General features: G+C 43.2%; 1 protein-coding gene across 3 annotated transcripts in view; it reads right to left on the bottom strand.

Annotated features, from left to right (window-relative positions):
* Positions 1 to 23567, bottom strand: part of TRAF5 (TNF receptor associated factor 5) — a 45930-nt gene that overhangs the window by 7423 nt on the left and 14940 nt on the right. For 2 of the 3 annotated variants that reach the window (XM_029228116.1, XM_029228115.1), the window contains exons 2-8: positions 10286 to 10504; positions 9244 to 9301; positions 7479 to 7580; positions 4943 to 5107; positions 4228 to 4305; positions 3835 to 3909; positions 1228 to 1320 (exon numbers count right to left, since the gene is read on the bottom strand). In XM_029228116.1, the coding sequence (XP_029083949.1) occupies positions 1228 to 1320; positions 3835 to 3909; positions 4228 to 4305; positions 4943 to 5107; positions 7479 to 7580; positions 9244 to 9301; positions 10286 to 10503 (789 nt within the window). In that variant the 5' untranslated portion in view covers position 10504. Of the gene's footprint in view, positions 1 to 1227; positions 1321 to 3834; positions 3910 to 4227; positions 4306 to 4942; positions 5108 to 7478; positions 7581 to 9243; positions 9302 to 9871; positions 10030 to 10285; positions 10505 to 23567 lie in introns of those variants that run through there. The other variant, XM_029228117.1, reaches the window with a different exon arrangement.

The raw sequence follows: 23567 nt of genomic DNA, 5'->3' as shown, positions 1-23567 counted from the left end.
GGCATAAACTTTCCCCTTCTGGAATATCCTCTTTCCACAACATTTTAACTGACGGACCTTCTCTTCCTTCAAGATGATGCAGCTCGGATGTGTTACCTTGAAAAGCCTTCTGCAACTCCCACAGAGCAAACTGCTGCAGCCTCTGTACCCCAACACAGGGCACCCCCATTGCACGTCCCACAAGGCACAGCATCTTATCTGTTTACATTTTTGTGAGCTCTTCAAGGGTACATGCTGTGTCTTCCTTGACTCAGTGTCCCTAGCAACTAGCATTGTACCTGACATATAGCACGTGTTTGTTGGATCAGTGGATAGACGAATGAGGCAACTCCTACAGAAAGAACTTGGGAATGGCTCCTAGGCAGCATGCCTTCCACCAGTTACAGTTTAATCAGTCTTTCTAATTTTCTCCACGATCTGACCCTGAAACTCACACACCTACTTTAATATGGAATCAGACACCATAAAATAATCTGCAGCCGTAAAATTCAGCTCCCTCTCTGCAGCTGGATGGTTTTCTTCCCTACCTGGGCTTGAAAAGTCTGATCCCCTGAGATGCCCTAACAAAATAATGAACTTTTAGAATAATTACTCAATAGAATCAGCATTTATTGAGGTCCACTATGAATATTCCAGGGACTACGGCTGGCATTTGCACACATAATTTCACTTGATAATCACAACCCAGTGAAATAAATATGTACGTATGCATTGATTGCAGTGAAATAAATATGCACGTATGAGTAGGTTGCAAAGTTAATAAGTTAAGACTTATTACAAAATATATAAAACCCACGGTGCCTAGAGCAGATGGTCAAATGTTGTTTCATGGTAATACTGATTTCATTTAAAAATGCCAAACATCTACTAGGTTCCTACTAGGTGCCAGGTAATAACCACAAGGTGTGTGGATAGGCTGCAGAGAGGCAGTGTGGTGTAACATGGGGAGCACTGGACTGAGAATCAGGGACATGGGTTTGAGATTGAATTCTGTCCCTTAATATCACAAACACATCAAAATTTCTTTGAGCTTAGTTACTTCACCTAAGATCTCAAAGGCACTTTCCAGTTTAATGTGCTACAAGCCTGTGAGTCTGGCCACTTAGTAGAAAAACATCTACCTCCAGCTGACTTATACTGAAACAGAGAGGAATATAAAATTACCAACAAGTACAAATCCTAGGAATTCTGTTGCCTCCATTTATACTTGAACCCTTGAATATTTACCTGTTCTTCTAACTGGAAGTTCTTTTCTAAAACCAGAAGCATGTGGTCCCGTAAGGCTGAATGCTCATGCTCCTGCAGGTTTCCTCGTTTATCCTTTAATATGAAGAGAAAAATAAGTCAGGTTGTTGAAAGGCTCCCAAAATGAGGGTGGTGGTGGGATATTCTGCTAAAGCAGAACATTAACAACTTTGCTTACTTGTCTCATGGTGGGTTGCAGAGAGAATGACCCCTCCCAGGTCCCTTTTCCAGCTTTAGGGTTCTACAGTACCCATGACACACTTACAGAGAGTCAGGCCACTATCAAAGTTCTCAGCACTGATTTTGTTCCTTGCCCTGGGAGTATATGACTGAGGGTTAAGTGTAGTTATTACCACCTCTCAACTATTCCCATATAAAACTTACCTCCTTGGTGGGTTATCTCCCAGATCAGTTTTAAGCCTCCGTTAGTTCTCCCTCCTACCAAGCACACTTCTCTACCGCCTTCTATCACTGTCCTTTTATCGGGCAGAAGGTATGCAACCTAATTGTAATTTCAGCCCATGCAAATTTGTTGCCTTCAAAGTCAAATTATATGTTTGCAAGAAGAAATGCCAACTTCTTCCCTTATCATTAAAATTCCATTGCAGACTGCCTGCATTACTAGTAAAAGCAAATGGTATGGGTGGCCCATAGACTCTAAGCAAACACTCATCATCAATTTCCCTTCAGTTTAGGGTTGGCCCCTCCTCCAGAGAACTCCCCCAGCCATCCCCAGCAAGTCCTAGAATACAATCCAAATGGAAGTTTGGGCCTAACTGTAAAGAAGATTCCTTTTAGGGACTTCCCTGGTGGCGCAATGGTTAAGAATCCGCCTGCCAATGCAGGGGACACAGGTTCGATCCCTGGTCCAGGAAGATCCCACATGCCGTGGAGCAACTAGGCCCGTGAGCCACAACTACTGAAGCCCGCACACCTAGAGCCCATGCTCCGCAACAAAAGAAGCCACCGCAATGAGAAGCCCACGCACCGCAACGAAGCCCCGCTCACTGCAACTAGAGAAAGCCTGCGTGCAGAAACGAAGACCCAAAGCAGTCAGTAAATAAATAAATATTTTAAATAAAAATTTTTAAAAACGGAGATTCCTTTTAGAGCCGGAAAACAATTCTGTATTTTATGCTCAAGGAAGGTAAACCCTATCCTTTCTTCAGCCAAGATAATCACTGGTTTGCTATGTGACACATTTATGGACTCTTCACTGATTTTTACAAAAAAGCTTTCTCATAAGAGTTTTTTAAATAAGAGAAATATATGCTTATCTCAAACAATATAGCAAGATGTAGAAGAAAAATAAAAGCCCCCTTCTCTCTGTCTCCACACCCAATTCCCTAGTCTCACTACCAGAGTCAGTGAAGATACATACACAGTGAGATCATACTGTATGTAATTTTTAAAATATATACCTCATTCTTTTTATCAGATGCATAGTATTCCAAAATATGAAAATATATATATATATAATTATATACTCAGTACTTCAGAGATGGACTTATAGGTTGTTTTTCATTTTTTGTGGGTTTTTGGGTTTTTTGTGGATTTTTTTGGCTACAAACAGTAGTCCCCATTTAGCCACTCTTTCAATTTCTGTGGTTTCAGTTACCCATGGTCAACCATGGTCCAAAAATATTAAATAGAAAATTTCGGAAATGAACAATTCATACTTTAAATTGTGAACTGTCCTGAGTAGCATAGTGAAATCTTGTGCCTTCCTGCTCCATCCTGCCCCAGAGGTGAGTCATCCCATAGTCCAGGTATCCAGGCCGTACATACTACCCACCCATTAGTCACTTAGCCATCTTGGTTATCAGATAAACTGTTGCAGTATGGCAGTACTGTCATCAAGTAACCCTTATTTACTCGATAACGGCCCCAAATGATGCTGGCAATTCAGATATGCTCTTACTGTGCCTAATTTGTAAATTGAACTTTATCATAGGTATGTATGTATAGGGAAGAAAAACGTAGTATGGTTTCAGGCATCCGTGGAGGATCTTGGAATCTACCCCCATGGACAAGGGGGGAGTACTGTAAATATCTTTGTGTGCATGTGTGTTTGTATATGTGTGTAGTCACTGCATACTTATGAAAGGATATCTATGAAATAAATTTCTAGCAGTAGGATTGCAAGGTCAATGTGAGGGTCACATTTTATTTTCATATATATAACCAAACCTCAAAAAAGTTGGTATTAGGTATTATAAATTTTATGTATATATAAATTATTTGTTCTGTTTCTCTGGAGAACCCTAATACAAGTATTAGTATTATGTATTATATACAAGTCTTTTTTCTTTTTTCTATTCTGTTTATAGTTATTATAAAATATTGGCTATATTCCCTGTGTTGTATTATATATACTTGTAGCTTATTTATTTTATACATAGTAGTTTGTACCTGTTAATTCCCTACCACCATCTTGCCTCACCCTACTGGTAGCCACTAGTTACAAGCGCCAGTCTTAAAGTTTCTCAGAAGTGAATGTCCTTCTGCATCTTGAATGGAATCAAGAATAAAATGAACTCAACAAATGAATTATACAGTAGAAGGTAGACAGAAACAATTATTCCATACCTTTACAGTACAGCCATAGTGCTTGAAAGGACAGTCTTGTTCAGCTTCAGGACACACAGCAAGGTGTTCATCCACCTACAAAACAGACAGCCTCATGCTAGAGAAATGCATCCCCGACTCTCCAGCTACCTGGTATAACTGCAGCAAGCAGGGAGCCAAGGGTGCCTTGGGAAGAAGGGAGGAAACACCATGCTGAAGCCTGGGGGAAGGAGAGCTAAGGTGAAAACAGAGAAGAATTCTCAGGGAGAAGGGGAGGGAAGACAGAACCATGGTTATCATGAAGATAATTTAAGCCTTGGGCCCCTGCTTATGGGATTTTATCAAACACACACCACAGTGATTACTGAAACTTTATCTCACATAAAATCTACTAAGAGAATTATTTACAGTTACCTCAGTTCTTGGAATAATCTGCAAACACTTGTTGGGACAAGATACTGGGTACTCAGGACACAAGTTTTCCTCATGATTCTGAAACAGAAAAAGTGTGCGGAAATAAAGCCAGCCTTGCTTCCAAAGGCTCCCTGTATGGCCTCAGAGTGTGTATACATATGTCCCTTTGGGGATCTATGCTATGTGGCTTACCCTCTGTAGGAAGGTATGGCCTAGTTCCAAAAAGCGTTCTAGATGGCTGCCTTCTTGGTATAAGTGAATTCAATTCAGTTCAATTTTCCAATTCTTTTAAAGAAGGTCAGAGGACATGGGACTGACAGAGGACAAACTATGGGAGTCACTGGCTTGGCTCCTTTGGCACATGTAAAGGGTACCCCATGCTCTCGTCTTATGCCGGCATCCTGCCTCTCCAATTAGGTCAGAGCATCCTGAGGACAGACAGTGTGGTCACCTCCTTGGGACCCAGTGCCTAGCATCACTCCTGGACCACTCACACTCGGCAGGTGCTCAAACAACATTTTTGCCAATGATACATGAAAAGAGTCCCACCAAGAAGGTTTTTAGCTTTTTATAGAACCCTCAGATAAAGTTATTCTTTAGACCTCTTTCTGCATAAAAATAAATCCAGAAAAGTGCTTCTGGTATCCCACCTGATTCACTGTGACCACTGAGGCAGAATTTAGTCCCATAAAGATGATTCTTTTTTTTTTTTTACCTGTAGATTGATGACTACCACATCCTTTTTGCAATAAAGGCATTTTTCCTCTCGAAACGGACAGTCTGCACTCAAATGCTCTTTCAGATCTTTGCGAAGGACTGGCTCCCGACAGCTCTCATTAGAGCACTGCACAGCTTGGAATAAGCAGTGCTGAAGGTGGTCCTGCGACAGATAACAACAAGCCAGTGGGGACCCACTGAGCAGGGCAGTGGGAGGGGAAGCCTGGTGCAAGGCCTAGTGAGGGAGGGAGAGAGGACCCTGGGGCAGCAGGAGAAAGGACTGCGGGGGTGGGGGGCAGGGGGCACAGCCTCTGTCACAGGCTCTCTGCAGAGGCCACCCGCTGCCTCTGCTGAGCACAGGGCATGGAGAAGGCTGCTTGCACGGAGGCTGTGACAGCCAGCCTTGTTTGGAGGACAGGGGAAGATGCGTGAGGAAGAAAGCATGCCGGGTTTATCTTTGATTACCTATTAACCTGCTCATATTCTCAGGTTAGCTCTTGAATATTTTCCTTAGACACGCCAATTAATTTACCAGCTCCTCAAGGACATTTCTTTTGTGCACACTCCATCCCCACCTCCAGCACCAAGTACTAATCTCTGCACAGCAGATGGTAAAAGCCGGAACAGAGGGCAAAGAGGGAAGAAGAGAAGGCTAAGTAAGTGAAGGAAGGGGAAGGACTAAAGGAAAGAAAGGGAGGGAGAGGAAGCTGTTCCAGAAGCGGTAAAGAAAACGATAGAGGAATACAGGATCACAGGCCCAGGAGAAGCTGGGATGGGTCATCCTTGTCAAGTCAGGAAATGTTCTTGACCAGAATATTAGAGAATGGTGACTCAGACAGTGTTCTTCATGTTACAGATTTTTAAAAGCAGGCATGTCTTAACAGAACCTGTGGATAACACTGCAAGTTACTGTGGTGCTGACAAGGTATCAAAATCCTAAGGAGTTTGTTCCCCACCACAAGATCCTTTAAAACAGGGTTGGCAAGCTACGGCCCTTGGGCCAAATCTGGCCTGCTATTTGTTTCTGTAAATAAAGTTTTATGGAGAACAGCCACGCCTATGTCTCACATATTGGCTATGGCTGCTTTCCCTCTGAGATGGGAGAGTCAGGTAGCTGCGACAGACACTGTATGGCTGGCAAAGCTTAAAATATTTACTATCTGGCTCCTGACAGAAACAGTTTGTTGACCCCGTAAGAGAACACACAGTTTTACTATAGGATGTAAATAAATATTATAGCTATTCTCCTTTGCCTCTAGTAATGAGAGACAGTGACAACTGACATCTACATCTTCTCCAAAATCCATGGATGCTACCCCTCAGCTCTCACCAAAACCATCAACATTCATCAAGACTCTGCCACCTGTGAGATCCTACACCTTACTCGCAAGGTGAAGGAGAACAGGGAATGAGAGGAAATACAAAAGAAACAGGTGAAAATAAACCAGCCACTGTTCTCCAGAAGCTGAGGATCTGGTCACTAGAGCTGATCAATGAGCCTCATTTCCTGTACAGGCTTAGTGACAACAAAGTTGGTAAAGAGGCCCTGCTTGCTCTAGGACCTGACTATCAAAACAAGTGGCGAGGGACTGTCTTAGGAAAACACAAAAACCTGTGAACTTCCAAAGAAATTCTTGGGTTAACAAGGGAATCATTTACACATTTATGAGCTCAGTGCCTAGAGGTATAGCGGCATGATGGGGAAGAGACTGAACCACCTGAAATACATTCCAAAACGTGTGGCTGGGAAGGGAAACTTGTAGCGTCCTCCTAGCAATTCCTTGGAAGCTAGAGATGCTTGCCTCGTATTCATTCATAGTGTGATTGAACCTGACATGGGCTTGCTGTGGTGGAGCCACGTTTCCTGCTTCCCATTTAACAACGTTCCACCGCTGGATGCAAGAGCAAGGTAGGACAGCTTCATCTGAAAGGAACTCGACAACCCTTCACCTCCCCTACACCTCGTTTGTTTGCACCTCATACCAATGCTTCACCTTTACACTACATTCTAGCTCTGTTCTGGTCTGTGTCATCTGCCTTAGATCACAACCTCTAAGACAGCAGGGCCCACAGCGGCTAGGAGACACCCACCCCAGCACCTGCAAATGTTTCCAGGCAGGGACCCTTACAATTGTGTCTTTCTGCAGTCATGCCCTGGCTCCCATCCTAGGAATCCCCAATCCTTCACAGTTTTCCAAAAATGACGTGTCCTTGCTCGACCATTTCTTTTGCCCAGCATGTCTCACATCTTCTCTTTTGGATCAATAACCCTAACCCACAAGTTAAGGTCTAGCACACATGGTATGTCCTCCATGTGTTCCATACAAAATGAATCTCTTCACGTGAGATTAATTTCACACCTTAGCCCTCGGTGTGCTGCACTGTAGCCAAGGGTACCTCTAGACAAGAATTCTCTGAGGGCAACCCAATGAATCTCTGTACCATGCTTAGCCCACTAACTGTCACATAAAAATGTTCAGTACATGTCACTGGAAAAATAGCAAAGGCAAATATTGTTCACCAGTAATACCAACCTGGTATCGTCCCAGAATAACCTTGGCATTACATCCAGGAGCGTTTTTGCAAAATACATATAAATTGAGGACTTCTCTTTTGCAGCAATTGTCTTTAAACACCTAAAAGATAAACAAAGTAGGTCTCACACACTCCAAAGCCTTAGAGCAACGTGAAGGAAGCTATTATTAATTTGGTCTTCAAGTACATCTCAAAAGTTGGGTGGAAACTTCCAGTCAGTGGTTGGAATGGAAATACCAGATTCACCACCATAAAAGAAAAGGCTGTCTCAGATACATCTGACAGGCCACCAAACATACGAGCCAGGTAATTTAATGTTTAGTGCAGTAGGCTGAAGCTAGGAGAATCTCGTGGTGAACTTGACCCCACATGCTCAAAGGTCAAGAGGTGGGGCTGTGGATAAGGGTGATGCTTTCAGCTTCCTGTCCCAGGGTGAACGTTTACATTAGTCATCAGGTGGTGTCACTGAAGCTGTGCTGACTTATTTTTCAGCACAAGCCAGGGGTTGGCAAACTTTCTCCGTAAAGGGTCAGAGAGTAAATATTTTCAGCTTTGCCAACCACGTTGCAATGTTCTCTGTTGCAACTATTCAACCCTACTGTACCCGATACTTAAATGAATGGGCATGCCTGTGTTCCAATAAAACGTCATTTATGGACACTGAAATGTGAATTTCATATAATTTTCACATGTCACAAAACATTATCCTTCTTTTGATTCATAAAATAAATTTTTGTTTTGAAATAAAGACTCACAAGAAGTTGTAAAAAATAGTACAGAGTTCCTGTGTACCCTTCTTTTGATTTTTTTCAATGATTTAAAAATATAAAACCATTCTTAGCTCACAGGCCATACAGAAACAGGTGGTAGGCTGGATTTATCCCAACAAATCCCATGTTGTAGTATGCCAACCCCTGGCCTAGTGCGTGAGGCAGACACAAGTACAACTAAGCATTTGGAAAAGGCATCATAAGAGCAGAGAGAAGGAGCATGAACATTGGACTAAAAAGACAAACAATTCACTTAAAAAATGGGCAAAGGATTTGAATAGGAATCTCTACAAAGAAGATATTCAAATGGTCAAGCACATAAAAAAATGCTGAGCGTCATTAATCATTAGAGAATCAAAACCACGAGATACCTCTTCATACCAACTAGGAAGACTATAATCAAAAAGATGGACCACAGCGTATTTTGGTAAGGATGTGAAGAAGTTAGGACTCTCATACCTTGCTGGTAAGAATGTAAAATGGTGCAGCTGCTTTGGAAAATAGCCTGGCAGTGCCTCAGAATGTTAAACACAGAGTTACCATGAGACCCAGTCATTCCACTCCTAGGCACACACCCCAGAAACATGCACACTTTAAAGGCGAATTTTATGGCAAATGCATTGTATCTCAATAAAGCTATTGTTAGATATAATAATAATAAAAGAAAGTTTTAGAGACTAAACAGATGAGAAAGTGATTCCAGGAAGCAGGGTGTTTCATTTCTGCAAGTGACTCATGGTAACTGGCGCTAGTACAGGAAGAGGGTAAAGAAGAAGTGGGAGAAGAATCCTGGGGGGGTCAGTAAGGACTCAAACTAGCCTCTCTCAAAGAGGGGTGGGAGTGGGGTCCCACCTTACCCCACAGTAGAGGAATATGGACTCCAAGGAAGGTCCCCCTCCCGCTCTTCTGCTCCAACTTCTCTGTCCAATTCAACCCAGGACACTGGCTGCTCCGTCACCCAGAGAACTGCTAACCCAAAGCACGACTGTCTTACCTCCTGAGATTTGATCACCTCCTTATCTACAGGGCAGAGTGGGACTGCGTTTAATTCTCTGGAAAGAAAAATCAAAATGAAGCCAGAATTAAGGGTTGACCTCAACAGCCCATCCAAGAGCAGCTGCAGCGCTTCAGCCACCCCCTTGAAGTTCCCCCTGAGCAGGCCAGGCCCCGTCTTTATTCATGCTGTTCCCTCCTCCCAGAAGGGGCCCCCCAGTACCCCAACTTCAGCACCTCCTCAGTCTGCCTGAGAAACTCCCATTCATCCTCCACGATGTGAGTCAAAGAGGGAGTCCTGCAGACAGGGTCAAATGTCCTCTGCCAACGTTCCCTCGGCAGTCTTGTGCTATCACACTGTACCCCAACTTGCACCTTCACTAGAACATAGAGGGTCCTTTGTCACACTGGACCTCCAGCTCTTCACCTCTGTGCACTAGAGCTTGGTTTAGCGGGATGTCTGGAACACACAGGTGCTGAATGAACGAACCCAGGAATGAATGAGAAGGTGCTGTAATAACCCCCTTTCCAAGCTTGGGAGGGTACAACTTCCGTGGCGTCCCTGTATAAACCCCCAAGGCCTGCTTCCATGTCTCTCCTGGTCTCCAACTAAAAATGGCACAACCCACGTTTTACAGCTGCCGGGGAGTCGACAGAGTATCCACGGCGGCAAGGAACCTTCCAGACGCGACACCACCTCTGCCTCAAGGCAAGGAAAGGTCAGGGTGCCTACAGGAAAGACCCCCATGAGATACAGGTCCTTCCTCACATGGACTGTGCACTGAGGTCTGCCTTCGTGTGCAAAACAGGTGTGGTCTGAATTTTCAGAAAAGGTGACTATCAATAAGACGGAAAAAAATGAAGATTATTCCTCAGGTTCTCAGAGAAGGGTGCTGGGAGGGCCCGTCCTCATATTCGTGGTTCTGTGGCCAACCACAGCAATTCCCGAAACCACGATTACAGTTGAGCGGCCACAGATGACACGTAGATCCCAGGAACAGCCCTGTCCGCTTCTGGCCGGAGCGCAGGCCCTGAGCGCTCACCTCAGGGACAGGATGCAGTGCTGGCAGAAGCGGTGCCCACAGCCCGTCTGGTGGGGGTTGTGAAGCACTGAGCGGCAGAAGGCACATCTGTAGCGCTCTTCCAGCTGCTCCACAAACTGGTACTCTGCATCTGGCTCAAAGTCCAAAGACGTGGAGTTACCAGAATTCTGGCGGATGAAGCCACAGGGGACACCTCCTTGCTCCTCAGAACAAGCCATTCTGGGGGATCAGGAGAAGAGAAGGAAAATTCAGTGTGCGAACACCACAGCAACTACAGCCATCAGGTGTTTGAATCATCTGTTCCCTGATTAGTGAACATCACCCACAGGGTCATTCTGTTATGACCTTGTAACCATAGAAACAATCTCCTGCCACTGGAGGGCTCCTGCAGAGGGGAGGTGGCTTTGGGGCGCTCAGCGGGAGGCTGGACCAGATAACTTCTAGCGCGATTCAGTGAGACTTCAGCCCACTGTCCATCAAAAGGATGCTAAATTATCCTTCAGTGTGGCTACATGCTTGGGCAAAATATAGCCAGGTGTTAACTACATTCTGAGTAAACTCTGGTTATGGATTTTTCTTCCACTCGTTTGAGAAAATTGAAACAAACGTTTTGTTAACATTCTTTAGAAGCAAGAACTTTGTATACCAGTACATTCCTTGCAAAATATATAAATACATCACCACCACTAAGCCACACCATTTCTCACCTGAGCTAAATAAAAGCCCATTAACTACTTTCCCCTCCAATCCATTCTCCATACTATAGCCAGGGTGATATTTTCAAAATACAAGTATGGTGGAAGATTATCTCTCCTCATCATTCAGTGGCTTCCCAGCGCTCTTAGGTTAAAGCCCATGGTGCTAAGCAGGCTACAAGAATGCATCTTCCCCACCCAGTAGCATCCTGGACCTCTCCTCCCCTTGCTTCCTGCACTCCAACCACACAGGCCTTCTTTTAGTTCTTCTAATATATCATGCTGTCTTCTGCCACAGGGCCTTTGCATGAGCTGTTGCCTCTGAGCTTCCACTATCCCCTTCCAGGCCTCCTCATTTAGTTAACTCATATTCATGCTTCAAATTTCATTGCAAGCTTCATATCCTCAGGTAAGCCTTTTCTTCTCCCCCTGGTCTGACAGCAGGAGTTCTACTCATCAGGCTGTAAAACATGCAAGGCTTCCAGGGAGTGGCTAGGCGATAAAGGTAAGTGTGTGTGTGGGGGGGGTGGATTTTTTGCTTATAATCCTTTTGAATTTTTGAATATGGATATATTACCCATCCAAATATTTTAAAAATATACAAAACCAAAAACCCATTCATCCACTGTTATAGCTGTCATAGAACCAGGTTCCATTCCTTCAGAGCAACGCTTGATTTGAGATTGGACACGCATTTGTGTGATTATTTTATTTATATCTATGCTCCTCAGTGACACACAGATAGCATCTGGTCTTGCTCACTGTTGCGTTTCCAGCCCTTGGCACTAAGCCAGGCGTGGAGAACAACTCAGCTCTTTGTTGAGTTAAAGTTATTCAATGGACTTTTTGTGAGACCCTCAGCAGGGCAGCTCTAAGTAGTACTGGCCTCTAACATAGTGATTCTTTTTTTTTTTTCTAATAGGTGAGGGAAATTAAGAGGGGCAAGCTTCCAGTTACAAAATAAATGAGTGATAACATAGTGATTCTTAACCTTTTCTGAGCAAGGACTTCCCCTGGCTTTGAAAATTTGATGAAAACTCTAGACCTTCTCCCTAAAATAGCACACACATCTTACATGTGTACCCTTAAGGACCCTTGGGACCCCCACCAGTGGTCCCCAGGTTAACAAGTCTGTCTGCCCTGCAGGCATGCTGCTACTTTTGGCACAGTGCCAGGAGTCGTGGTTTCAGTGTCTGCAAACAGTGAAAGGATGGGTGGTCCTTGGGGGTGACATCCCTCCATGTGGCTGTGGTACAGGAAGGCTTGGCCTTCAGGATTGCTTGTTTTGGCTTGTTCTTGGGATCCCTCATGATTCTCCTGGAGCTGACAAGTTCAGCTGGGCCTGGGAGCAGCTGTGTGGCCTGACCACGCAGGCAAGAGATGGGCAGCCCCATTCAACCCTAAGCTCTGCCCAGGTCAGCTGCTGAGTCCGGGCTGTGGCCTGGATGAATGGAGCAGAGGAAGCAACTGGCCTCTTTCAGCAAATAAAGCTTGCTCTCTGGAGAAGCCCAGCAGACCAGGGGATTTTTTTCTTTGTCCTGGGGTTTGAGACCAAAGCCCCACGTTTTCCTCCCTGCATGTTTCCTGCAGAATTTCAAGGGTGGTAGGTGAGCAGAACAAGATGTGATTGTTCCCCCTTTAACGTTGTTTACTCTTGAGATTTAACAAAAAAGTTTTAATTATGATGATGAAGAGGCACAGCACTTGATGTACACAAACAACCTAATAACCAAGACTCACCTTTCTCTCAGAGAAGGGGGAGAACCTATTCCAAACTGCCCTAATCTGTCCTGTGTCCTCTAGTCCCAAGGGAGGAGAACAATTCACGTCCTATGCCCCTGTAGGATTCTCTCTCAAGATCACACTCGTGTCTATGTCACAGAGCATTTAAATTTGGACCCTCAGAGATATACTCTAAAGCAGCAGGTCTGTTGAGCCCCCAGAACAAGGGAGTAGGATGTACAAAACTCAGTTTGGGTTCCCCTCCACTACATTCTATCCTCTTTCCTAGCACAAGAATTTAATGTGCTCATCTGTGTCTCTGTCTTTCTCTACCTTCCAGTCAATTTTGCTGTGAACCAAAAATTACTCTACAAAATAAAATCTCTTAAAAAGTGTGAGGACAACTAGGGCACCTACTAGGCACTGGTGAGGGAGCACAGACACCTAAGTGCACAGGAGGAACCCCCAGCAACCAGTTGTTTCAATTATACTTTTATTTTTCCTAATATATTTTTTATCTTTCTTATTTTTATTATATTTTTTTGCGGTACAAGGGCCTCTCACTGTTGTGGCCTCTCCCGTTGTGGAGCACAGGCTCCGGACGCACAGGCTCAGCGGCCATGGCTCATGGGCCCAGCCACTCTGCGGCATGTGGGATCTTCCCGGACTGGGGCACGAACCCATGTCCCTTGCATCAGCAGGCAGACTCTCAACCACTGTGCCACCAGGGAAGCCCTATATTTCTTATTTTACTTTGTTCTTTATTCTTTGATATTTTACTGCTCCTTTTGTTTGTTTGTTTCTTTCTTTCTTTCTTTTTTACCACACCACAAAGGCTGTGGGATCTTGGTTCCCAGGCCGGAGGTCAGGCCTGAGCTCCTGTGGTGGGAGCTCGGAGTCCAAACCGCTGGACTAACAGAGAACCTCAGACCCCAGGGAATATTAATCAGAGTGAGGCCTCCCGGAGGTCCTCATCTCACCACCAACACCTGGCTCTACCCAACTGCCTGCAAACTCCAGTGCTGGACGTCTCAGGTCAAACAACTAGTAAGACAGGAATACAGCACCACCCATCAAAAAAAAAAAAAAAAAAGAAATGACAAAAACTATGTTACAGATGAAGGAGCAAGGTAAAAACCTACAAGACCAAATAAATGAAGATGAAATAGGCAACCTACCTGAAACCGAATTCAGGGTAATGATAGTAAAGATGATCCAAAATTATAAATACTCTAGAAGGAATCAGTAGCAGAATAACTGAAACAGAAAAACGGATAAGTGAGCTGGAAGATAAAATGGTGGAAATACTGCCAGGGAGCAGAATAAAGAAAAAAGAATGAAAAGAATTGACTACAGTCTCAGAGACCTCTGGAACAACATTAAATACACCAACGTTCGAATTATAGGGGTTCCAGAAGAAGAGAGAAAGAAAGGGTTTGAGGAAATATTTGAAGAGATTATAGTCGAAAACTTCCCTAAGATGAAAAAGGAAATAATCAAGTCCAGGAAGCACAGAGGGTACCATAAAGGATAAACCCAAAGAGAAACATGCCGAGACATATTAACCAAACTTTCAAAAATTAAATACAAAGAAAAATATTAAAAGCAGCAAGGGAAAAGCAACAAATAACATACAAGGGAATCCCCATAAGGTTAACAGCTAATCGTTCAGACTCTGAAAGCCAGAAGTGGGTGGCAGGACACATTTGAAGTGATGAAAGGGAAAAACCTACAACCAAGCTACCTAGCAAGGACCTCATTCAGATTCAATGGAGCAAGGACCTCATTCAGATTCGATGGAGAAATTTAAATCTTTACAGACAAGCAAAAGTTAAGAGAATTCAGCACCACCAAACCAGCTTTACAACAAATGCTAAAGGAAGTTCTCTAGGCAGGAAACACAAGAGAAGGAAAAGACCTACAAAAACAAACCCAAAACAATTAAGAAAATGGTAGTAGGAATATACATATTGATAATTACCTTAAATGTAAATGGATTAAACACTCCAACCAAAAGACACAGACTGGCTGAATGGATACAAAAACAAGACCCATATATATGCTGTCTACAAGAAACACACTTCAGACCTAGGGACACATACAGACTGAAAGTGAGGGGATGGAAAAAGATATTCCACGCAAAAGAAAATCAAAAGAAAGCTGGAGTAGCATTTCTGATATCAGACAAAATAGACTAAAATAAAGACTATTAAAAGAGATAAAGAAGGACAATACATAATGATCAAGGGATCAATCCAAGTAGAAGATATAACAATTGTAAATATTTATTCACCTCAATACATAAGGCAAATGCTAACAGCCATAAAAGGGAAATCGACAGTAACACAATCATAGTAGGGAACTTTAACACCCCACTTTCACCAATGGACCGATCATCCAAAATGAAAATAAATAAGGAAACACAAGGTTTAAATGACACATTAAACAAGGTGAACTTAATTGATATTTATAGGCTATTCCATCCAAAAACAACAGAATACACCTTCTTCTCAAGTGCTCATGGAACATTCTCCAGGATAGACCATATCTTGGGTCACAAATCAAACCTTGGTAAATTTTTAAAAATTGAAATCGTATCAACTATCATTTCCGACCACAATGCTATGAGATTAGGCATCAATTATAGGAAAAAAAACTGTAAAAAATACAAACACATGGAGGCTAAACAATACACTACTAAATAACCAAGACATTGCTGAAGAAATCAAAGAGGAAATCAAAAAATACCTAGAGACAAATGACAATGAAAACACAATGGCACAAAACCTATGGAAGGCAGCAAAAGCAGTTCTAAGAGGGAAGTTTATAGCAATATAATCCTACCTCAAGAAACAAGAAAAATCTCAAGTAAACAACCTAACCTTACACATAAAGCAATTAAAGAAGAAGAACAAAAAACCCCAATGTTAGCAGAAGGAAAGAAATCATAAAGATCAGATCAGAAATAAATGAAAAAGAAATGAAGGAAACAATAGCAAGGAACAATAAAACTAAAAGCTGGTTCTTTGATAAGATAAACAAAATTGATAAACCATTAGCCAGACTCATCAAGAGAAAAAGGGAGAAGACTCAAACCAACAGAAGTAGAAATGAAAAAGGAGAAGTAACAACTGACACTGGAGAAATACAAAGGATCAAGAGAGATTACTACAAGCAACTCTATGCCAATAAAATGGACAACCTGGAAGAAATGGACAAATTTTTAGAAAAGCACAACCTTCCAAGGCTGAACCAGGAAGAAACAGAAAATATAAACAGACCAATCAAAAGCACTGAAATTGAAACTGTGATGAAAAATCTTCCAACAAACAAAAGTCCAGGACCAGATGGCTTCGCGGGTGAATTCTATCAAACATTTAGAGAAGAGCTAACACCTATCCTTCTCAAACTCTTCCAAAATATAGCAGAGGAAGGAACACTCCCAAAATCATTTTACAGGGCCACCATTACCCGGACACCAAAACCAGACAAAGATGTCACAAAAAGAGAAAGCTACAGGCCAGTATCACTGATGAACACAGATGCAAAAATCCTCAACAAAATACTAGCAAACAGAATCCCACAGCACATCAAAAGGATCATACACCATGATCAAGTGGGCTTTATCCCAGGAATGCAAGGATTCTTCAATATACACAAATCAATCAATGTGATACACCATATTAACAAATTGAAGGAGAAAAACCATACGATAATCTCAATAGATGCAGAAAAAGCTTTTGACAAAATTCAACACCCACCTATGATAAAAACGCTGCAGAAAGTAGGCACAGAGGGAACCTACGTCAACATAATAAAGGCCATATATGACAAACCCACAGCCAGCATCATTCTCAATGGTGGAAAACTGAAACCATTTGCTCTAAGATCAGGAACAAGACAAGGTTGCCCACTCACCACTATTATTCAACATAGTTTTGGAAGTTTTATCCACAGCAATCAGAGAAGAAAAATAAATAAAAGGAATCCAAATCAGAAAAGAAGAAATAAAGCTGTCACTGTTTGCAGATGACATGATACACTACATAGAGTATCCTAAAGATGCTACCAGAAAACTACTAGAGCTAATCAATGAATTTGGTAAGGTAGCAGGATACAAAATTAATGCACAGAAATCTGTTGCATTCCTATACACTAATGATGAAAAATCAGAAAGAGAAATTAAAGAAACACTCCCGTTTACCACTGCAACAAAAAGAATAAAATAGCTAGTAATAAACCTACCTAAGGAGACAAAATGCCTGTATGCAGAAAACTATAAGACACTGATGAAAGAAATTAAAGATGATACAGACAGAGGGAGAGATATACCATGTTCTTGGATTGGAAGAATCAACATTGTGAAAATGACTATACTACCCAAAGCAATCTACAGATTCAGTGCAATCTCTCTCAAACTACCAATGGCATTTTTCACAGAACTAGAATAAAAAATTTCAAAATATGTATGGAAACACAAAAGACTCCAAATAGCCAAAGCAATCTTGAGAAAGAAAAATGGAACTGGAGGAATCAGGCTCCCTGGCTTTGGACTACACTACAAAGCTACAGTAATCAAGACAGTATGGTATTGGCACAAAAACAGAAATATAAATCAATGGAACAGGATAGAGAGCCCAGAGATAAACCCATGCACATATGGTCACCTTATCTTTGATAAAGGAGGCAAGAATATACAATGGAGAAAAGACAGCCTCTTCAATAAGTGGTGCTGGGAAAACTGGACAGCTATATGTAAAACAATGAAATTAGAACACTCCCTAACACCATACACAAAAATAAACTCAAAATGGATTAAAGACCTAAATGTAAGGTCAGACACTATAAAACTCTTAGAGGAAAACATAGGCAGAACACTCTATGACATAAATCACAGCAAGATCCTTTTTGACCCACCTCCTAGAGAAATGGAAATAAAAACAAAAATAAACAAATGGGAGCTAATGAAACTTAAAAGCTTTTGCATAGCAAAGGAAACTATAAAAAAGATGAAAAGACAACCCTCAGAATGGGAGAAAATATTTGCAAACTAAGCAACTGACAAAGGATTAATTTCCAAAATGTACAAGCAGCTCAATATCAAAACAACCCAATCCAAAAATGGGCAGAGATCTAAATAGACATTTCTCCAAAGAAGATATACAGATTTCCAACAAACACATGAAAGGGTGCTCAACATCACGAATCATCAGAGAAACACAAATCAAAACTACAATGAGGTATCACCTCACACCGGTCAGAATGGCCATCATCAAAAAATCTACAAACAATAAATGCTGGAGAGGGTGTGGAGAAAAGGGTGGGAATGTAAATTGATACAGCCACTATGGAGAATAGTATGGAGGTTCCTTAAAAATCTAAAATCAGAACGACCATATGACCCAGCAATCCCACTACTGGGCATATACCCGGAGAAAACCATAATTCAAAAAGAGACATGCACCCCAGTGTTCATTGCAGCACTATTTACAATAGCCAGGACATGGAAGCAACCTAAGTATCCATCGACAGATGAATGGAATATTACTCAGATGAATGGAATATTACTCAGCCATAAAAAGAAACGAAATTGAGTTATTTGTAGTGAGGTGGATGGACCTAGAGTCTGTCATACAGAATGTAGTAAGTCAGAAAGAGAAAAACAAATACCGTATGCTAACACATATATATGGAGTCTAAAAACAAACAAACAAATGACAACAAAAAACGGATCTGGAGAACCTAGGGGCAGGACAGGAAAAAAGAGGCAGACATAGACAATGGACTTGAAGACACGGGGATGGGGAAGGGTAAGCTGGGACGTAGTGAGAGAGTAACATTGACATATATTCACTACCAAGTGTAAAATCGATAGCTAGTGGGAAGCAGCTGCATAGCACAGGGAGATCAGCTCGGTGCTTTGCGACCACTTAGAGGGGTGGGATAGGGAGGGTGGGAGGGAGACGCAAGAGGGAGGGGATATGGGGATATACATTTGCATATGGCTGATTCACTTTGTTATACAACAGAAACTAAGACAACATTGTAAAGCAATTATACTCCAGTAAAAATGTTAAAAAATAATTTGAGGACTCCCAAAGAGTTTTTGCTTAGGTTGGTTATATTTATTAACATTTACCATATTTGAGAATAAAATTGAGGAATTAAAGAAAATAAGATAATAATGAGCCAATTATATGTTAGCATAAATAATATTTTTATGAAAAATAATCATTTTCCAAAAGAAAAAAGATTAGTGAGAAGAGTGGCTTTTTTTTTTTTACATTTTTGCACATATCAGTTTGGGCTTAAGAGAAAATAGCTGGATTCTCTTATCTACTCTGCATTCAGTCTGTTGCATTAACACATGTCGTGTAGCTTCTGGAAAACACCACTGTATACTCATTAAAGGAGAGCAAAGATGGAAAGCGACATCTTAGTATTATTATGCAGATAGCTTTGCCCATGCAGATCCCCTGAAAGGGTCTCAGGGAGCCCCAGGCAGTGGTGTGGTGGTAAATGCTTAACAGTCTGCTCTCCTTGGGGAAAAATTCCAAGTCAAAGTTGTCAATTCTGTGCCTGAACATACCTGAATGATGCAAGAGCCGATTAGCTGTAGGAAACCCATGTCCCACTAAGACCTGCTCCAGCACCCCGGGGCCCCTGAAGCCCGCTTTTGGGACCATTGGTCTATCAGGCTGCCCGGTGGCCCGCTCCTTGTCAGTCTTTGTACTGGCAGGCCCAGCATGTGACCCTCACAGATAGTCTCCTTGCTCCTGCTGGATGGCCAGTGGAGGACAGGACACCCCGGCCACACTCTCCCTACCACTGTGTGTCTTACTCGGCCCTGGTCAGCAGGCCTAAGTCATCCGCTGACCTTGTTCACTCTCCAGTGTTGTTTTGTCCAATACTTGTTTTCTATGCAATCGAGTTTTTGTCTCATTAGATACAAAAAAATAAGCACTTGTGTTTTGCTCTACAGTATGGACTTGAGATGTGTCAGGGGGATGTTCTTATACAGAAACCGAGCAGTGAAGTCTCCCAGGGCAGGGTCTGTCTCCATCCTCTGAAGCTCCTTCAGGCCTGTGACTCAGCTCCAAAAACGGAATCAATGCACTGCGCTGGCTGACATTAGAGAGCCCCAATAATAGAACTATAAAGGTTGACGTTTCTTTGTCTAACAAATATGTTTTTCTAACCAATTCAACATTTCCAGCTGGTACTCTGTCATTCCCAGGTTGCTATTTAGTGGAAATAAGAGCTCCATTTTATTAAAATCTTTCCCCTCTGGGTATAATAGCTTATGTAACAGGAACAGCAAAAGATTTCGGTTCTTATAAATAAGAAAAAAAAATCATCAAAATTACTATTAGAGCGTGTATATCTCCTTACTGCGGTAAACAGTGTCTATTCCTGCCACTGATGGAATTATAATGGTCCTCCTGCTGAAGAGTTATTGACTCAAACCAAGAAAAACAAGAGAAAATCATATCCCATCTGCTACCCAGGAACTCTTATTGAGTTTCTTTTCAATGCCATTTTTAAGCTTCATAAATTGATGTATCTTTTCCCTGAGAATTTTCTAGAAATTCCAAAGAAAGGCTAGGATGTCACGATTTAAAATATTCCCTCCCTCCCTCCTTCCTTCCTTTCCTCCTTCCTTCCTTCCTTCCCTCCTTTCTTCCTTTTTTTGAGAAGCTTTGTCATGTACTTTAATATCTGGTATATCTAGGCCCTCAACCCGACCCCACTGTTCCTCTTTACTTAGATATTTCTTCTGACTCATTTTTGGGGAACACATAATACATAATCTAACATTCTGAAGCAGCATGAGTTTGGCTTTTCGTTACAATAAAAAGGACACATGTCTAGCAGAATTCACTCTCAGGTTTAACACACAAAAAGGGAAGGTCCTTGTCTGTCTGTCCACACTACTTCCACAGTCCCCCAGCATCTTGTATAGATTAATGAAGGTTTGGAAAACTCAGGAATGCTTTTATGTATTATATTTTACTTCATAGCACATAAGCTCAGGAACTGTCTTCAGGGTTTTCAAGTTCTGATTCTTGAAAGTTCAAGATCAAATCCCAGAGTGAACAGGGTACAGGGCCAGAGACCTGGGCTCAGCTCCTGCTCTGCCACTCACCAGCTGTGACCCGTGGGAAGACACTCCCACAGATCCCTTGTTTGTACATCCCTGCACACAGTCAGCATGTACTTGTCCTGGGTTGGGTCCTGTGACAACACATCTGCCCTTGAGGGTCTCCAAGTGGAGCAGAGGAAATCAGACCCGGGAATGATATATGGCAATACCCTCGTGGCTGGTCCCCCCCAAGAGAGATTTAAACAAGCTGCTGGAGCCCAGATGAGGGGTAGCTAATGCTTTCTGAGGTGTCTGTGCTGATTCCAGAGAGAAGAAAACATCTCCGCTCGTCTTGAAGAAGGAGGAAGCATTTTCTAAATGAAGGAGATAAAACAATTTCCCGGAGGGTATCACAAAGTTCAGGAACAGTTAATGATTAACTGTAGCTGAAGTGGAATTAGGGGAACACGCCAGTCGTCTGCCTGTTTGCTCTCAGATCCATCCTCTGCCCTGCCTCTGCCCTGGTCTGCATCGTCACCTTACTGAGGCGACGTCCAGGCTCAGTCAAGGGGGCTGGCCCCCGCAAAACTGTGTTTCCAGGGTCCCCTAGCTTCTGGCTCCATTCAGCCAATGAGAGACACGGGCAGGAGACTGCAGGGTAAGAGGAAGGGAGTAGTAGACCGTTTCTCCTGCATCCCTCAGTGTCAGGCAGCATCTCAACAGTGACTGGGCTCCTCCATGCCTTTAATCCCCACCAATGGCCCCTCTCTCTGTGAACTAGCTCCACCAGGCAGGTCCCCGGCTCCCAAGCTCTGGAAACGCCATCTCCCCTCTTCCTCCCTTGCGCTCTAGAGGGGGTGGGCAGCTTCCCGCTATGAGTCATCTTGGAGTTGCCTCACTCCGAGTGTCCTGTTTGGCTTCCCCGTTTGCCATCCCCTGTGCCACTAAATTCCCAGCTGGGAACACCTAGAAAGGTCTCTGTGAGATGTGTGTGTGGAAGGGGGGGAAGAGCACATTGTGAAGAGCCCTGAGTGTATGCTGGTTAGGAAGTCCAGTTTTCACTCCATGGTTTTCATCTCTTTAGGGATGACAGACATAAAGGACAGGCCCAGGCAGGGAGTTGAGGGGAAGAAGCTACTAAAACAGACCAAAGGAGGATGACGACGGCCTGATCTAAGGCAGGGGCAAAGAGAAGCTATGTTCGTGAGGCATTCTTGAGAGAAAATGCATAGATTCAGAAATGGGTTTGATGGAAGGGCCGAGTGAGAGGACATGGAGGATGACTCCCAGGTTCCAGTTTGGAGGGCTGAGTAAATGATGGCACCCATGGGAGAGGATGAAGGAGAGAAGAAAGTGAAGGATGCCGGGAGGAGACATATCCAGGTTGGGGTGCCTTAGGGACGGTCTTAGAGTAATGGGGGTGACTCAGACTAGCTGACATCTATCATCTCTTCCAGAATAAATTATATGATTCTGAGGAATGGCCACATTTTCTCTGTGGTATCAATAATTGTTTTAACACTGCCCAAGGTGCTAATTTATTTATTTATTTTTTACTTTGCAAGTAATCTGGTTGTCATTTTAGTGATGACATTTCACATAACAGGTTTAGATCTATGTCAGGAACGTAAGGTCTGGAGAGATAAGACATCCCAGAGAGCCAGCAGCGCATGAACTCCTGGAAGCTAGTACTGGGGTCTGCTGTCTGGTCCTTCCCCATCACACCCACTGCTACAGCACAGCCCCGTGTTTCCCCCTATTTGGGATTTAGTCAGTGCTGCTTCCCCCAAAGTAACTCCCATTCAGCCTGTGCGACCTTCCACCCACGACTAGGTCTGAGATCCCTACTGCTAATGACTGGATTTGACAGCAGTTCTTAGGGTCCAGGGGGTGTTGTTAAAGGTACCTCGGTGCCTGGATGGGGGAGTCTGAGGACTGTGGGAGAGGCCTGTAGCCCTTCCAGAGGCCCCTTTGTAAGAAAGGGTACTGACAGTCAAGAGAGATTGCTTCCTTTGGGAGGTGAGACTTACAGGGCCCGGGTGATAAGATAGGGGCACAAAGGCTGGCCAGGTGCCCCAGGGTGGTCCTTGAGCCAAGGGCAACAGATGGGTAACAACACACCAGCCCATGAAGCTGCCAGTTATAGGGTGGGCTGCCAGGAGGCAAACAACCCATTTCTCAGTTCTGCTCAGGCCTCGCCAGGACCTTAACAAGCCGACTCCCCGAGGTTCACATTTGGCAACGGGGGACAGGTGCAAACATGTTATTCCCCAAACCCACCCGAGACCCAGTGACAGGTCCTGGGCTTAAATTAAAGGAGAGGAGATGGTGGTTAGTGATGAGGAAAAGTTAAAATGTGAAATCCCAAGATGCTGTGACTCAGGGAGATGCCCGAACCTGTGCCCTGGGCAGTGATCTAATAGAGAACAGCCTTGGCTGGTATGGCCAGGTGCCCACCTGTTGAAGGACAGGAAGTTCCCTTTATCAAAGTCACATCTGGTCCTTGAATTCTGAGATGCTGCTCTTCCAGGAAGAATGGTTACTACCAGAAAAGTGAAAAACAAAACAACAACAAAAAAAAAAAAAAAAAGAAAAGAAAAGAAAGAAGAAGAGGAGGAGGAGGCAGCAAAAGAGGAAGAAGAAAAAGAAAAGCCCTTTATCTAGCACGTTGCCTCCACCGGCACAGAGAACGGAGATGGGCCCGAAGTTGTTACCAAAGCCTCTGTCTGCAACGGCCCAGAAAGCTCCTGAAGGTGAAACCCCTCAAGACAACTGCTGGCCT

The sequence above is a fragment of the Monodon monoceros genome, unplaced genomic scaffold (genome assembly GCF_005190385.1).
Source record: "Monodon monoceros isolate NGI ecotype Baffin Bay Population unplaced genomic scaffold, NGI_Narwhal_1 Super_Scaffold_18, whole genome shotgun sequence".
Classification (NCBI taxonomy): domain Eukaryota; kingdom Metazoa; phylum Chordata; class Mammalia; order Artiodactyla; family Monodontidae; genus Monodon; species Monodon monoceros.
Note: the sequence above shows the minus strand (reverse complement) of the source record. Positions and strands in the feature narration are given on the sequence as shown.